Source organism: Plecotus auritus (genome assembly GCF_963455305.1).
Source record: "Plecotus auritus genome assembly, chromosome: 8".
Classification (NCBI taxonomy): Eukaryota; Metazoa; Chordata; class Mammalia; order Chiroptera; family Vespertilionidae; genus Plecotus; species Plecotus auritus.
The window spans coordinates 87,113,873-87,131,070 of NC_137782.1; the positions used below are offsets into that span (position 1 = coordinate 87,113,873).

The following is a 17,198-nucleotide window of genomic DNA, read 5'->3' on the forward strand; positions in this document are numbered from 1 at the left end:
TTTTCAAGATACACAGTATGAAATGAGAAAAGCAAAGTGCAGAGCAGTATACCTATATGGTATGTTACTATTTGTGTGGGTAAAATAAAGCAAAACAAACACACATGCACATTCATAGTCTTTGGATGTTCTGTTCTGTTCCCCACCCCGCTCCTGAGTCTTTGCTTTTTAGTTTCTGAATTTATGTTCTATTAGAGGGAGGTAAACAATAAACAAAATAAATACATAAAATATTGTGGAAAGTGTCATGGAGAACAATGAAGCAGAGAAGGGGATGGACTGTAAGAGTTGTGTGTGGCTCCTACAGGCATTGTGAGACATCTTTATGAGAGAGTGATAGTAAGTCCAAGAAGACCCAGTTATCATTGACATGAGAGCCAAATGACCAGAATTTGGACTTTGGTCCATGAGCACAGCATGGGGTGGATTACCACTCTTTGCACATTGTGATACCAAGGCAGTGACATTTTCATACTCTATCTTTCAGGTGAAGGGAAACAGCCAGGGCTGCCGCTCTAAGTCCCTCAATTCAGCTTCCCCTGTAGACCTTCACACCTCTCCCTTCCTGTGGCCCCTAGAAAATAAAACAAACACCACCAAGCTTGTTTTTTCCATACCTCTTTATTGAACTCTGCAGACTTCATTAAGGGACCATTTGCTTAGAAATTCTTAAACATTTGGACATATTTTACAAGACAGGACAGCAGTTGGAGGTCACAATTTCATCTCATCACATGCATAAAAAGAAACTGGATTGTTTGTTGTTTGGTTTCCTCATGAGAGTGTGTGTGTGTGTGTGTGTGTGTGTGTGTGTGTGTGTGTGTGTGTGTGTATAATGCTCATTTCACCTTTACAGGAAGGACTAGAGACGTCAATTGACCAGAGATGAACAGGACCCAAGACCACGACCCCAGAAAAGAGCATCTAAGGACATTGGTCATTTATGGCTAATGTGATTGGCTTGTCCCCCAACATGGGTGGGGCGATCAGAATGGCTTTGCTGGCATAAAAACCTCAACCTCACACGGTTTCTGGGAGAGACAGAGGGTCTTAGCTAATGGGATCGGGCACATGCTACCATGGGGGGCATTGGGGTTCAGAACAAAGGAAATCCCTTGGCTCTAAAAGCTGGAGGAAAGGCTGGCTTTCTCTTCCAGCTGGACTCCCATGGCTCAGGGAATGCAATCCAGTTTCCAGATGTCAGCTCCCACATTCCTGCCCTTAGCAAGTCTAGGACCCTTGGCTTTGCCCATTGGAAAACCTATGGGCTATGTGTGAGCTAAACTAGAGCATGAGGTTGAAAATGCAGAGTAGGAGAGTAAGAAAGGAGGCTGGGGCTGCCCCAAATGATCCCCTGGAAGTGTAGCTCTGAAAAGGCCAAGGTCCTTAGGGCAGACAAGTGTCCAATTTGGACATCATCTTGGTCCCCAATTGAGTCAAAGAACAGATGCTGTTGGTGGGGCTGTTACAGGTTTTAATGGGAGGGGCCTCCCATTTCTCCTTCCTTCCCAGTTAGTACTACCTCAAGCCAGGTAAGAACGAATAAACTCCTCTATTCACTCACACATTCGCTCATCATTCATTCACTCAGAAGTTAATCATTTACACATTTACTCACTCAAACACACAGGTTGAGTGACCACTATGTGCCAAGGGCATACATTGGGGGATAACCCTGAGTTCCTGGTGCAGAAAATGGTGTCCCCAGCTCTTGACCTTGGGTTAAAGCCAGGAAAGGTCTGGGGAGCAAAAGGCCAGCTGCCAGCTGAGCAGCTGCTGATGTTCCTCTTCCCCACCTAGCAGGCACACCAAGCTCAGAGGTCAAGGTCATCTAAGAGAGAGAGCCCAATGCCCTGGTAAAGAGCAGGAGAAGTCCAAATCTCTTGAGCAGCTTCTCCTGTGCTTCCTGCCTGGTTTTCCAAACCTGGATCAGCTCAGGGAGGCAAGTAGGGTGGGGAAATGCATGCATAACTCTTGAGAGCATCCTAATGGGACAGAATTGGGAGTTTCCTTCCTTTTTTCAGGACTGTAATGTCACGGCAGACACTAACTTGAGTTATTCCTCAGGACAGAGCCTCAGAGGGGGGTCTTAGAAATTGGCAGCTGCTCGGTCTATCCATTCAAACATATTCTGCCTAATCTCATGATAAAACAACCTGAGACTGCCTGCACTGGGGGTCACCTGAGGATGAAGCTCCACTTCCTCCAAACTCACCAAATATAAATTAAGGGGGACTTTCAAGCCTCTTTGTCAAATGCTCTCCTTGAGGAATGCAGCATCCAGACCTTGGGAAGGGGCTACAGATGTGGGAGATGGCATTTTGCCTGGAGGCAGCAGAAGCCTTGTTTTGCTGTAAAACTGGGTTATAGGCGCCTCTCTGTTTGGGCCCTTCTGGATTTAACTTCATTGGGTGGGGACTTTCAAAAGATTTGAATAGACTTGACTGGGGGTGGTGAACACACAATAAAATATGCAGATGATGTATTATAGAATTATACACCTGAAACCTATATGATTTTATTAAGTGTGTCACCCCAATAAAGTCAATGAAAAAACAAACAAACAAACAAACAAACAAACAAAAACCCCCAAAGGATTTGAATGGGATTTCTTGTTTTATTTGCCAGGGGAAAAAAGCCCTTTTGGAATAGTGCCATTTGCTATTGCCTGGGCCGTTTGTTCATTAGACAGGTGGCTAGTGGGTAAAAGATAATTGTGTCTTTTGTATCGAAATCCTCAGGTCTCTGAGGGCATAGTCTGGGCAGAAGGACTGAAGCACCGCGAGACAGCCAGCCAGAGATGGGGTTGCTTTTTGGTTGGCCTGGGGGATGGTACCATGAGTATTATCCCACCCTGTGTGGTTCCTGCTAGGGCACTGGGGATGGGTTGGATGGGTGGGTGATCAACAGGGTCATTGAAATTGTCCAAGATATGGAGCATGGGGAACAGGGTATCCTGTGCCACCTAGAACTCCCTCTGAGAGCTCCAAATTCTAACATTTGAGTTCCTGCTAACAGTGCTCCTTGCCTTTGCCTTAGTGGCTTGAGTCTGTTCCCAGATTCCCGGATGTTCAAACCACCAACCACCAACCACCTACACACACACACACACACACATACACACACACACCCCAGGAAACAAGAGAGAGAGAGAGGGAGAAAGAGAATTTCCCTGGTTGTTTAGTCCAGTTGCTGTGCAATGCTAGGGTCCCTCTGCAATATCCATTTTGTACATCATCTAGCCTCTCTTTAAACACTGTGTTGTCACGAAGGTCATAACCCAACATGGCCTTTGAGTTCCATGGATAGGCAGCCCCACCCACTAGAAGTGCTTTCTTACTTTGAGCTAAAATCGACCACCCTGTTTTTCTCATGCAGGAGAACATTTCAGAGATCCGCATGCAGCCATCCTGCAGGCAGGTAATTTCTTGTCCAGGTGAACTGCCCCACTCCACCCCATCCTGGCCAGCCTTTAGATCTCTTCAGAATCTTTGCAGGGAGGAATGGAGAGTTAGAGTTAGAGGTGAAGATGAGGGGCTGCTCCATTAAGAGCCCCTTCCAAATCCATTTATTCAAGTTAGAATTTTGAGGTGTTCCCAAGAAATTCCAGGTTAAGACAAAATCCGGGATAGTGAATGGATACCCCAACTATGCAACCTCTTCCTACATGAAAACAGCCATAAGCAAGGGTTTTTGCTTATCCAGGCATCAGTCTTAGCACATTATTGGGAAAAACAACTTTTTGTTCTTGTGCAGAAGTTTTAGCAAATCTTCTCTGTTTTGTTTGGCTTTGGTTCAAACCAGGTTACCAGGAATTTGGGGAGGGGAATGGGAAAACTTTGATTAGGGTCTTGGTCCAAAAGAATAGATTCGTACTTGGATTAGTTTCCTCTTGGGGTTGTTCTAAAGGGAATCATTCGCTGCCATCTGGGGTCCTGATTTGGCTCAGATTTCTATTTGGGCGGAGGTGAGAGCCCTGAAGCTAACAGTGAGGTGGTGGTGGGGGTATACGAAAATCTAAATGATTGCAAATTGGAGATAATCTGAGCTTTCTTCATCTTCCTGCATGAGTTGATGGATGGAAAAAAATCACTTTTTGCTGAAGATCCTGCTTCGTGAGCTGTCCTCTGCCAACCCAATGCTGGAAGCCACCTGGTGGAATTAATTATCAGGACAGTCCAGATAATTAGTTGAGTGGAAGCTGCCTTTGCCACCAATCCCTGGCTCTATGAAGCCAGCAGCTGGAAAGGGAAGGGAGATGAGATGGCAGATTCTGGGGACATGTCTTCTCGGGGTTTGGCTGCAAGCCTGTCTGGCCACTGTTTTTTGTTGAGGCTGCTGGCAATGGATTGAGAAGAAGAACTGATAAAAAGTTGATGAGATCTAAAGCCCAGCATGTTCTCCAAGGTTCTCAAGAACCAGAAAATGCTCTGTCCTTTGGACCCAATTTATGTTACAGGGAGCAGGGCACTGGACATGGCAGCAGGCCAGCCAGGAGGGGCTTGGGTATGTTCTGGATCTCAGAAATGCCAGTGGGAAGTTTGCGTACATGAAATTTTTGGTTCTGAAATCTTTGGGGATGAGAAAACTTAGTCCCCTCAGATCCCCAAAGGTGTGTAGGAATCAGCTAAACCAGCCCACATACCATCCTGATTTTGAGGGTCATCTGCTTTCAATCGTGCATCTGTGCCCTGGGTTCTTAAGAACAACGAATAGGAGAAACACACAGACAGAATGAAGACAGTGACAGTGTCAAAAGACTCTAGTCCTAGTGCCAGGAAATGCCTGCATGAGGAAGTCAGACCCTAAAGTCTGTCCCCAACCCCAGAAAATCAGAATCGAAAGGAAGAAAAGAAAAGCAGTCCAAGGGACAATGGGAGTAAATGAAAAAGGCCAGAAAATATCAGCTATGATAATGACCAACCACAAACCTCCTAAAATATTATTCTATATTACAAATGAAATTGGACTCCATGGCCCTATTATAAATTTGCTAAAAGTACATATATTTATCTGAACAGAAAAATAGACTACTCTGAGATGCATGGACAACCTGTGATGTAGTCCTACACATCAGGTATTTCTAGAGCCAGAAAAATGGCAACAGAAAATTCAGAGGTAACTCTTATTTCTGGGTGTAGCCAGGGCTGCTTTGGGTCACTCTGGCTGAGTGAAAGCATTTGGATGCTGTCATATAGGCAGAGAGAGGCGAGGAACGTTCAGCTCAGGGCTGGAGGCTCTCCGCTGTCCTGCTGGGGACTCCGGTGAGCCCCTTCTTCCTCCTGCCAGCTTCGCAGCCACAGAAAAAGTCCTTTCCCAAAGAATCTTGGAGGCGTTTCACCATGTTCTCATTTGATTCAAAGTTCCTTGATTGGAGGCTGAAGCCTGGGACTAGTTGCTAGAGAAATAAGGAAAGGAGAGAACTAGAGACCTGGCTTTCGTGACCCTTGTCCCTGGTGAATTTTGACTTTCCCCTTGCCCATGGATTAGACACTCCAGCTATGACTTGGAGCAAGACAGAAATATACAATAGTTACAAACATCAACAATACATTACAGCTTTACTTAAAAGAATACTGTTCTATGTGTTTTTTCTCCTTAGAAAGGTGGATCTTATTAGGAGAAAGGGCAGAAATGAGGCTACGGTTACCAAGACACAGTGGAAGAGAGGTTGGGAATCAGTTTGAAGCCGTCTGTATTGCCAATAATTCTCAGGGACAAGCCAGGTTGACTGAAAGGAAATGGCCTCCTCAGGATATTGCCCCCCACCCCTTCCCCGTCATCTCATTCTTCGTTCTTGATCCCCAGTGCCTTTAGAGAAAGGGGCTTCCCGGGAACAACTGTTCTATCCTCTTTTTTCTTTCCCCATTAAGTGTGCTTAAGATAAAATTCCTAAAGAAGGCACTGAGAAATCTACTGCACCAAAGTCCTGTTGTTTTTCTTTACCCAAAGAGGAAAAGAGGTTGCCCACCTCTTCCCCCTGGTCGCAGACTCTCCCCTGTGTGATTGGGAGCAACAGCTTCCTGGTCCCTAGCCCTTTCTGACAATGGTGGAAGTTGGAAGTCAAGTTCAGCTGGGTTCTGGAGAAGTTTCATTGAGTTGGCCAAAAGGAGCAGGCTTCCATCTGCCTCCAGCCCCTAGTTTCATTTCTTTGGGTTGACTTGATTTTCTTCCCACTTTCATTGGCTCAGGAATGGGTGGGATTTGGACCACCAAGGTAAAGTGGTACCTGCTTCCAAAACTATTGCTTTCCTGTCCTCCATCAAGACCTGTTGATCAAGGTTAGCTTCTCAGTGGAGACTCTTAGGTAGATTTCCTAGTGCATGTATACAGGTACAGGTAGAATGTACACATATTGAAAATCTCAGTATATTCCTTTCTGGCAGATGGGGGCCTGGGTAAACTCACAGCACGTTATTTGAATCGGGCCCAGGGTAAAAGCTATATATATTCTTATGATACATACACAAAAGAAAAAAACAAAACAGAACACAATACTTTCTAAGCATAGTATATGCTGAGTTTCAATTATTTTGTTTCTATAAGAACTCTATAGGACTCTGGCTGTTCAGCCTGAAAAGGTAGGTTCTTCATGATACTTCTGAATTCGTCCTTCAAAAGTGACTCAATAAAATGCTACTTTAAGGTCAGACAAAATACACGAGGAAGGAAGGGCTAGTTCCTGCATGACCACACAAGGCAGAAAGGGCCTTTGGTTACAAGGAGAGTTGCACCAATTGGTTATTAGTTTTTTTTTTAATAAAAAAAAAGGAAGAAAGAATTTCCAATCTGAACACTTGTCGACTGCTTCAACCAACAAATGAAATGCCTTGGTTTGAAGAAGGGGTGGTAAGTTCCTTCCCACTATATATGGCTATATTTAAACATGTTCACTTTCCTGATATGTAAAATAGACTATATTATTATTATTATTAATTTTTACAGATAGCATCAGCTCTAAAAATATCTGAATCAGAAATCACAACTATTTACTTTTATCAAAAAGCATTTGTTTGTTTTCCCTGAATTTTCACATTTGTGCTGATGGCGGACATAGATGGTGATGAAAACAAAGAAGAGACACGTGAGATGGTCCAGGGAGGACTGCTCCATGGCCATTCCTCAACAGGCCTCCAGCCCACACTGAGAGCTCAGCAAAGCCCCCCGGGAGTGCTGCTGCTTCCTCTCTCTGGTGTATCACCAGCACAGGATGACCTCATTCTTTCTTGGTCCGTTAAGTCCCTTTGCATTTGCTACCAGAGTACTCTGAAGATGCTTTGGAAGAGTCAAGATACTCTGGCACGCATTTTCTTTGTTAATGCAGCAAAGAACAGGACTGTCCCCTCTTGGAGAGATCCACAGTCCTTGGAGATGCTGAGAAGCAGTGTGAACCAGGCGCGTATTCAGCAAAGAATACACATTTTTAAGGGCAGTAGGATGACCCCATGTCATCGTATCTGTGACAGGTGGCCCAACCTCATGCCACTGTGAGGAGAGCAGGCAGAACGACTCTGTGATATCTGTGTACTGACAGGTGGATCATGCCATTGTAATAACAGGCAGGTCAATAACATCGTATGAAGGACAGCTAAACAACACCATGTTTCGTTCCATCAGGAAGACGTATGCCTGTCACAATTGATGACTGACAGATATATACTATTGTATTTGGGACATCATCCATCAGAATTGTATTAAGAGAACAACATCAGTCCATTGCATTAAAAACAGGCAGATCCATAACATGTTATCTTTACTGACAGATGGGCCCACAGCATGGCATCACACTCACCAGTGGCTCAACCCAATGTTACTGAACCAAGGAACAGCCAGCAACACCATGCTGTCAGACTGAAATCAAGCAGACCAATGTCAGTGCATCAAACTAGGACAGGAACACCAACACCAAGAAACAGACTAGAACTTATTGCTTTTGTCTGTACTGGCTGCATTGATGGCTGCAGAAAGGAGAGCTGAGCTTTTAATACAGACAGTGACACTGAAAACACACCGACAGCTGGTTGACAAGAAAACACCCAATGACCAACCGTCTACTGTCTTCTTCTGAGATGCGCCTGTTTCCTATACACATGACTTTATGAGAAGCCCCACTCAAGGGCTAGGTACCCTTCTTTGCAATAGGGCTAAGGGGAAGCTTCAGAAAGGCAGGAAGGCGCCTGCAGACTTTGACATGGCAGACAGCAATACCAGCACAATATCACCCACTGTGGTGGGACACAGGCATATAGCAACAACCCAAATAGAGTCCCAAAAAGTGGCCCACGGGAAATAGTGCTTCTTTTAAAGTGCAAGATGGTGATGCTGTCCCTGGTAGAACCTATTTTTGAAAAACATAAAGTGCTTTTTATTTTAACTTTTTAAAAAACTTGAATACCACAGGAAACAAAAAAAACATTTCTATTATAGTAGATGCTTTCCCTGCCGCAGCAGGAAATATTCAAAAGTCTGAACAGGGCATTTCAATTGGGGACTTTTTTTCCCCCCTTCGTTGTTGCAGGTTAAAAAAAAATCATTTTATTCTGTTCTCCAGTAACATACAGTCTCTTTGAATAAGCTATTTCTTTTGCATATTTGACACTTGCATATCTTTTGAGCCTACACTAGTGATGTACAGAAAATGCTTTCCCTCTACAACCCTAAAGCAATGCTCAGAGTTCATACTGTTGGCTGAGTGCCTGCCTTCTGAGCCCTTCCCAGATTGCCAGGGGGCAATTAGAATGGAGTACAAGTGGTACAACTCACTCTGATGATATCTCAAAATAAAATCTCAAGTACTATGAAATACTGAAGTCAATGAAGACATTTGAGTATGGGTTTTGCGCTGGGATTGTGGCTTATGGTGCAGAGATTTCTCCATGATACAAGCATTCTCTGTAGCCTTCTAACAGTGGGATCCATCCAGGAGGTGATGGACAGGGGTTCCTAGAGGTGGCCAGGCAACACCCAATACCAAATTAGTCAACTCACTTTTTCAATATCAGCCACGTGTTCCAGCATCCTTCTCCAGCCAAGGCCAGGAGGGATCAGAGATGTTGCTTTCAGAGGCTGATGGCCATGAGAGAAGAATGGGAAGTAGGTGACCTTGGTTATGTCTAGAATGTGGTAGTGGTGGCTGTGAGTTCTGCTCATGTCATCTCCCAAAGAGGGCAGTGGAGTTGTTACAAGGAGGTGCCATATTCTATGGCTTGGCCAACTTCATTCCAATAGACCTGCTGTGACTCTCAAGGTGTTAGGGAGCTTTCTCTGGAGTCTCTCGTCTTTCTGGGGACTTTGCAGAGCCTTTCTGCTTCAGAGTTCATGCAGAAAAGCTATGTGGCAGGTAAGCTGAGCGGCACTCCTCTTTGGATCTCACTACAAGTCTCTCCTCCATGTGGGGTAGTTCAGATGCTCTGATCCCGTGTGCTTCCATGGGCTCCTCCCCCAGGCAACACCCGAACATCGGGGGAAATATGGTTCTCAAGTTTGTACTTTTCCTGACCACTGGGGGCTTTTCCAGTCAATGCTTCTGTAGAGTAAATACAGTTCTGCCTTAAGAACTTAGGAGAGGTGGGTAAGGGGGAACTTTCAAAGTGGTTCTTCTCTGATCTTGTCCCAACACTGAACTTGGGACTGGTACTTCCATGGAGGCTCTTGGGAGGGCTAGAGTCCACACTGTACAGCACCTGTCCCTCATCATCTGTGTCTGCATCAATGTACTGGTGGATACCTGCTTCGAAGTTGAATGCTATTGCTGTGTGTTTCTCGGGTGACCGGGAGGGTGTCCTAGCACTTGCTGTGGTGTAGATGGAGGACTCTGGACTCAGCACAGGCCTGTCCAAGAGGGTGACACACTCCAGCCCAGCGACAGCAGCTGCAGCAGCCCCCCGGGTCCTGAGAGGGTCATGGTACATCCCCAGAACAGGGACTAATGGACTGGGTTCACCCTCCATGAAGTTAACTTTAAGTGCTCGGAGCTTCAAAGGGTTGTTGGTCTTCATGGTACTCTTGGGGCTCTCAATGAAAAAAGTAGAGTGATGACTGGCATCAGGGGTGGGGTTGGCCTCCACAAACCTACCACCACTGGCACCCAGAGCTCCCTGCCAGCCGATCTCTGGGGCCAAGCTGCCTCCAGTCTTGCTGGGTAGTGACATCAAAGGGCTGTGGGAGAATCTGGTGGCTTCAGGGAAGTCTGTGGCACAGCTAATGAAGCTATCAATACTCGACATGCTTCTCATGTCTATCACTCCTTCTGTACGAGTGGGCAGAGGAGCTATGGGGCTGGGGATACTCTCCATTTCAAGTTCTTCCTTTGGTTTGCTGTGTGTTGCTGATTGCTTGGTATTGAGGACGGGCTGAGATTGGGTCTTGGCCATCTTATTATACATGTCTTCCAACTGCTGGACATTCAGGTGTTGAGGACTCGAAGATGATCTGGCCTTCTCAGGGGATCCTTGCTCCTTGGTTTCAAAGGACTTACTTGAACTAGTTTCAGATAGTGTCCTCTTTGTCCATTTCCATTTGTTGGGTGACAAGTGGTTATCTTGTACTTTGTCCTTATTCTCTCCATTTTTCTCAACCACGATGTCCATTATCTCGATGCTCCGGGCAAAAGCATCTTTCATGTTCATAGACACAATGCTGCCATTCCTCTTGGCTCTCTCCAGAGCCTCTCTACGCTTGATTGCTTTCTCCTGCCTCTTCTGCTCCTTGTAGAACTCAGAGAAGTTGTTGACAATGATGGGGATGGGAAGAGCAATCACCAGGACCCCTGCAATGCAGCAGAGCCCCCCCACAATTTTCCCCAGGAGAGTCTTAGGGTAGATGTCTCCATATCCAACAGTAGTCATGGTAATAGTAGCCCACCAGAAAGAGGCTGGGATGCTTTTGAACTTGGTGTCCTCCTCATCTTTCTCTGCAAAGAAGACAAGGCTGGAGAAGATCATGATGCCCATGGCGAGGAAGAGAATGAGCAAGCCCAGCTCATTGTAGCTCCGCCGCAGGGTGAAGCCTAAGGACTGGAGGCCAGTGGAGTGGCGTGCGAGCTTAAGGATGCGGAGAATACGCATGATGCGGAAGATCTGGACCACACGGCGAACATTCTGGAACTGAAGCACACTCTTGTTGGATTCAGTGAGGAAGATGGTAACATAATACGGCAGGATGGCCAACAAGTCAATGGCGTTGAGTGGACCCTTGAAGAATTTCCACTTCTTGGGCGAGGAGAGGAACCGCAGCAGGTACTCCATGGTGAACCACGCAATGCACACGGCCTCTACGTGCGCCAGCTGGGGGTTGTCTGTGGACTGGCCAAACTCATCAACGCCCTGCAGTTCGGGCAGCGTGTTGAGTGACAGGGCAATGGTGGAGAGGACGATGAACATTATGGAAATTATGGCAAGGATCTGTGAGGAGAAGAGAGTGGGATTTAGTTATCAACCACCAATGGGATGATCACTCTAATATCCTGAGTCTGCGGAGTGCTCCTCAACATTCAGGAGCATTTCACATTTCACTAGTCATTTAATAACTGGATGGTTGAGCTAAAAAGATGATTTATTCAAATCCATTTATTGTACAGATGTAGAAACTGACTGGGAGAATTGAAATGATTTAAAGCTAATTATCTAGCCCAGGGGTGGGCAATTTTTTTCTATGAAGGGCCAGATAATAGATATTTTAGGCCTTGAAGTCTATGAATTCTTTGTTGCAACTACTCAACTCTGCAGTGGAAGCATGGAGGCAGCCTTAGATAATATATAAATGAACATGTGTAGATGTGTTTCAATAAAACTATTGACAAAAAGAGGTAGTGAACGGAATTGGACTTGTGGGCCATAGTTTGCTGACTGGTGAGCTAGAACAGTGGTTTGCCACTACTATGGGGTGGGGGCTGTTTTCACAACATGATACTAATGATAATAACAATAGTTACCCCTTACTGAGTGTTCATTGTATGCTGGGCACTGTGTTTAGCACTTCCCATGCAATACCTTATTTCATTCTCACAAAAACCCCAATAAGTGTTCTATCTCCAGAGTTAGGACTTTCACCGGGCCTATCTGACCCCAGAGCATGAGCTCCTTGGGCTGTATTAGAAATCAGATGAAAGCTATAGACCCTTTTGCTACATACAATCGCCTGATTTTGCAGGCGATTTCCAGGCAGGCATGGACATCTCGGATCCATGTTATTAACTCCCAATTGGGACTATGAACTTTTTGAGGCTAAGGGTCACGGCTTAATTATCTTTGAGTCCCTGGATCAAGAAGAGGTTTTGGCCCAGAGAAAGGACTTATTGGACATTTGTTGAAACTAATGGAACCTAGGCCAGTCTATAGTTTATGAAGAAATGCAAGCAGATGTAATAAATTGCTCTCAGGGTCTTCTTCAAAACTACAAATCCAGTCCCATAATCTCATCATTTCTCTGCTTACTAAATTTTCAGGACATTTCAGGAGCAAATCCAAAGCCCCTAAACTTGTCTTTCAGCTCCTCCCCTCTGTCCTGTTCTCAGAGACTTGCCCCTCTCCTTCAGCTGCCCCTGTGGAAGGGCTGGTCTGGTCACCATGCTTGTACAATTTGTTCCTGTCACCCTAGCTGGTTTGGCTCAGTGGATAGAGCATTGGCCTGTGGACTAAAAGGTCCTGGGTTCGATTCTGGTCAAGGGCACATGCTCGGGTTGCAGGCTTGATCCCCAGTGGGGGGTGTGCAGGAGGCAGCCGATCAATGATTCTCATCATTGATGTTTCTATTTCTCCCTCTCCCTTCCTCTCTGAAATCAATAAAAATATTAAACACAAAAAACAAAAAACATAAAAAAACAATTTGGTCCTGCCTGTTGCTGACTGGGATCAGCCAGCCCACCACTGAAAATCTGAGCTCGGGGATCCAGGGGATGAATGGTGAGTCTCTGAGTTAAATGGTCAAGTACTATCTAGGCTTCAACCAGCTTCTTGATAAGCCCAAGCTCCAAGCAAGTGTGTCCCAAGTTTCAGGGGACAGAGAAGATATAAAAAAAAACACAGAGAAATCTGACCCTTTGCTGGAAGCCTGAGAATAAAGGGGAGGGCAGATAGAAGGAGCAGTGAGGACACAGGAGGTTGGAGAGAGGATGTAGAGGGCAGCAGTTAAGAGCTTGGGCTCTGGTGTCAGAATACTTTGGATTCAAGTCCCAACTCTACTACGTCCTTACCTTGAGCCAGTTATTTAACCTCGTGAAGCCTCAGTTTCCTCATCTGCAAAATGGGATGATAATAACAATATCTACCTCAGAGAGCTGCTGTGAAGATTAAACGTGTCAGCACATCCAGAACACTAAGGACCGCTTCCAGAAGAACACAGTGAGTGTCTGAGAAATGCCAGCTATCATCCTGGGGGAACATCTCAGCCCACCCTCCCCATTAGTCCTCTAGGTGGCCCAGCTAGTCTTTGCTTCCTGCTCTTCGGGAACTGCCTGCTGCATCCTGTAGGGGAACACCGTTGCTGTTTGGATGAGTGTGAGAGGCTTCTGTCCCCTGTAATGAATCCCCAATCAGGACATGGCTGTCAGGTCCCTCTGCATTTGACTCCAACCCCTCTCTTTGGCCTTGCCTCCCACAGGTACTCAATCTTCACACGTCCCTAGCCACATGCACCTGTTGGTCTATTCTGCACACCTGTGCTCTTCCTCTCTGTCCAGTGAACTGTAATCCATCTTTTAAAATCCAGCCCATGTGTCCTGTACCCTCCCCTCAGAAGTCATCCCTACATTCCCCAGGCAGGCTGGCCACTCCATCCTCTGGACTCCCCTATTATTTTGTCAGCCCTTGGGGTACATATCACACATATCCTATTACCGGGGGATGTGTGCATTCATCACTGCCCAGTATCTGTGAGCTTTGGGGGGACAGGGATTGGTTCTGAGGCTTAACTCTGCACACCCAGCACCTAGCCCAGGGCATGACACCAGCAGGCACTCCCAAGTGTTTGTCAGCTGCTGCTCAAGGTCACAGAGCTCCAAGTAGTAGGGCCAGGATCAGCATTCCATTTTCAACGTGGCCACTATTTATTGATCACGTAGTATGCATGAGGCACTGGGATACCACAGGCAGCAAGAGAGCTCTGGTGCCTTTCTGGGCCAGCTCAGAATAGGAACGGCAGTGTCTCGTGATGTAGCGTTTCCTCAATCTCAGTTGCTCTACCAACATCTTGATTTTCTTTTTTTTTCCCCCCTCTAGTGGTATTTTCAAAGAAAACTTGAGTTTTATTTTCTTGATTTATACTCATTGAACAAGAAAAATTCTGTAGTCATTTTATAAAATAAAATATCTGACATGCACAAAAGCAGATCTAATTTACATATATTTACAAACCATAATCAAATGAACACCTCCGAAGCCACCACCCAAGTTAAGAAACAGAGCAGGTGACAGTAACATGGACCCTTCCTGTGTCCTTCTCCACCCCAGAGATGATCAGAACTTTTTCTCATCCCCTGGCTTTTCTGAATAGTGTTTAATACACATGGATACATGCCAGACAAATGATTATTTCATTTTGTTTAGTTTTTTAAAAAAATGTATTTTATTGATTTTTTACAGAGAGGAAGGGAGAGGGATAGAGAGTTAGAAACATCGATCAGCTGCTTCCTGCACACCTCCTACTGCGAATGTACCCACAACCAAGGTACATGCCCTTGACCGGAATCGAACCTGGGACCTTTCAGTCCATAAGCCAACGCTCTATCCACTGAGCCAAACCATTAGGGCTCATTTTGTTTAGTTTTGACATATTATATGTGCTCTTTTGCTACCTGTACTACTTTTTCCTGAATAGTAATAAATAAATAAATAAATAAATAAATAATAAATAAAATAAACAAACAAACCCACTCACCTTCTTTGTTTTATATTTTACCCTCATCCTAAGAAATAAACTTCTGCTTTTGCATGTTAGAAATATATGTATTAAATATTCATTAAAATAAATATGTGATCATTGGAAAAAACCATTTTGGCAGCACACTTTGGAAACTGCTGCGTTGAGGTTAGGAGTGCGACCCTGGACCTGGAATCCAGCTTTGCCATTTACTGGCTAGGTGGCCTTGGGCACCAGACTTTTCTTATTGGTAAAATGGGGGACATACCAGTGGATGATGTTGACCTTTAGGGGACATTTGGCAAATGCTGCAGAAATTTTTGATTGTCATAACTTGGAGGAGGGACAGCTAGAAGGTGGAGGCCAGGGATGCTGTTAAATGTCCTATAATGCACGGGACAGCCCCACAAGGAAGAATGATCCAGTCCCAAATGTCAACAGTACCAAAGTTGAGAAACTTGAGAGATAACGATAGTCAGGCCCGCATAAGTTTTAGAGTGGGGGAAAGGAGACTGTGGATGAAAAGCTACTAACTAGCTCAGGTCTAGCCAGGCGCAGAGTGGGTCTGACCTTACGGGGCAGCCAGCCAGAGCCTTGGGCTGAGCCCCAAGGTTGCTGCTGCAGCCTCTGACTCCAGCTAGGAGGGAGCCTGCAGGAGAAGGAGTAGATCCCTGGGGAGTCTGTTCCTTTAAGAGCGGGGAGGTCCCATTCTAACGCAGTTTCTAAGCACAGACAACTCTAGGAAAGGCTCACATAATTGATGTCTGCCAACAGACCCATAAATTATGCACCCAGCTATTGTGTAGTCCTTAGGCCTGTTATTCTAAGGCAGGTACCCCCTTTGTACCTGAGAATGTGCCCTCCCCTCCTTTCAGCCTAGGAAAGAAGAAAAGGGGGGCAGAGGCCCTGCTGGCTCCTGGAAGTGGATGTCTGCTGCTCAGGGTTGGGTTGGGAGGGTCTGAGCACACCAGGCCCCCTTTCCTGTGTGTGTGAAAGTATCAAATAAAATGTGCAATAATGCAGCCTGAAGGGCTCCCCTCACCCACCCCTCCCAACCCTGCCCTTAAGATCGTTCTCTCTTCCAGACCCACCAGAGCCAGGGCCACCCTTCCTGGCTGGGGAACTTCCTAATGTGAGTTAAACCCTCTGTGCTGCAGTTTCCTCGTCTGTAAGGTGCGAGTGTATGTCATTGCAGGGCTGCGATAAGAATTCAATGAGCTCATCAGGCTCTCAGATCAGCTTTTATTAGTCCACAGGCTTACACGTATTTATAAGCTGCTTTGGGACCTGGGTTTGAGTCCTGGCACTATTATTCTGGGCTGTGTGGCCTTGGACAAGACACTTCCCCTCTCCGAGTCTCCATTTCCTTATCTCTAAAATGGAGATGAAAGTAATAAAGCACTTATCACATAAGAGTCACTTACTATATATTATGTTATTAAATTAAATTATTATTCAGGTAATTTATTGTTGCCCCCACTACCCAACCCCAGACAGGTTGCGTTCGGAGGTCCAGGACTAGGTCTGTGGGCCCGAGCGCCTGGCTAAGGCAGCAGACATCCTACAAAAAGCCTCAAACCCAAATGAACAGTGCTGCTCTGGACTCTGAGATGGGTCTTGGCAGTGGGGGAGCAGCCAGTACCCTGAGTCCTCTCAGCCTGAGCTTAGGCTCCTGACCAGGGCTCTGCATTTCCAGCCTTGCTTTCCTGGGATCTGAGCCCAATCAGGTTTGGGCAGGACTCCAGGAACCCGGGGAACAGAGGCAGGAGCCAGGACCAGGGACTTGGAGGCTATCCCTGAATTCCCTCCCTGAGAGGAGGCTCTGGATCACGGAGCCCACTTGTCTGCATCAAATGGGCGAGTGGCCTTTGGCGTTCTGGGAAAAGAGATCTGGGAGGAGCCAGGCCCTCCGCATCCTAACTGTCAGCTCTGGGGTTGATCACAGGGATGTCCACCTTTGGCTCCAGTAGTCAGCACAGACTGTTTATCATTTCTCTGCTTATTCCCCTGCCCGTCCAGGAATGTGGATGAGGCACAGAATGTCCATGCAGAAGAGGGCCCGGGCTCATCTCTGGAAGATGGGAGGATTCAAGCAGAGAAGAGAAGGTCACACAGCCCACTGGGGTCAAGTCTGTACAAGGACACTAGACGTTCTGGCGAGCTGAGAGCTGTGTCTAGAGTTCAAGGATTGCAAACTGCTTTTCATGCAGATGCATGCTCACGGCAGCATTAGTCATAATAGCCCCACAGTTAAATCGACCAAGATGTCTATCAACTGAAAATTAGAAAAACAAATTGTGCTATATCCATATCATACAACAGAATATTATTCCTCCATAAAA

General features: G+C 46.0%; 1 protein-coding gene across 3 annotated transcripts in view; it reads right to left on the reverse strand.

Annotated features, from left to right (window-relative positions):
- Positions 1-617: 617 nt before the first annotated feature.
- KCNB1 (potassium voltage-gated channel subfamily B member 1) overlaps positions 618-17,198 on the reverse strand; it is a 96,097-nt gene continuing 79,516 nt past the window's right edge. For 2 of the 3 annotated variants that reach the window (XM_080684058.1, XM_080684059.1), the window contains exon 3: positions 618-11,402. In XM_080684058.1, coding sequence (XP_080540184.1) covers positions 9,402-11,402 — 2,001 coding nt within the window. In that variant the 3' untranslated portion in view covers positions 618-9,401. The remainder of the gene's footprint in view (positions 11,403-17,198) is intronic. The other variant, XR_013961404.1, reaches the window with a different exon arrangement.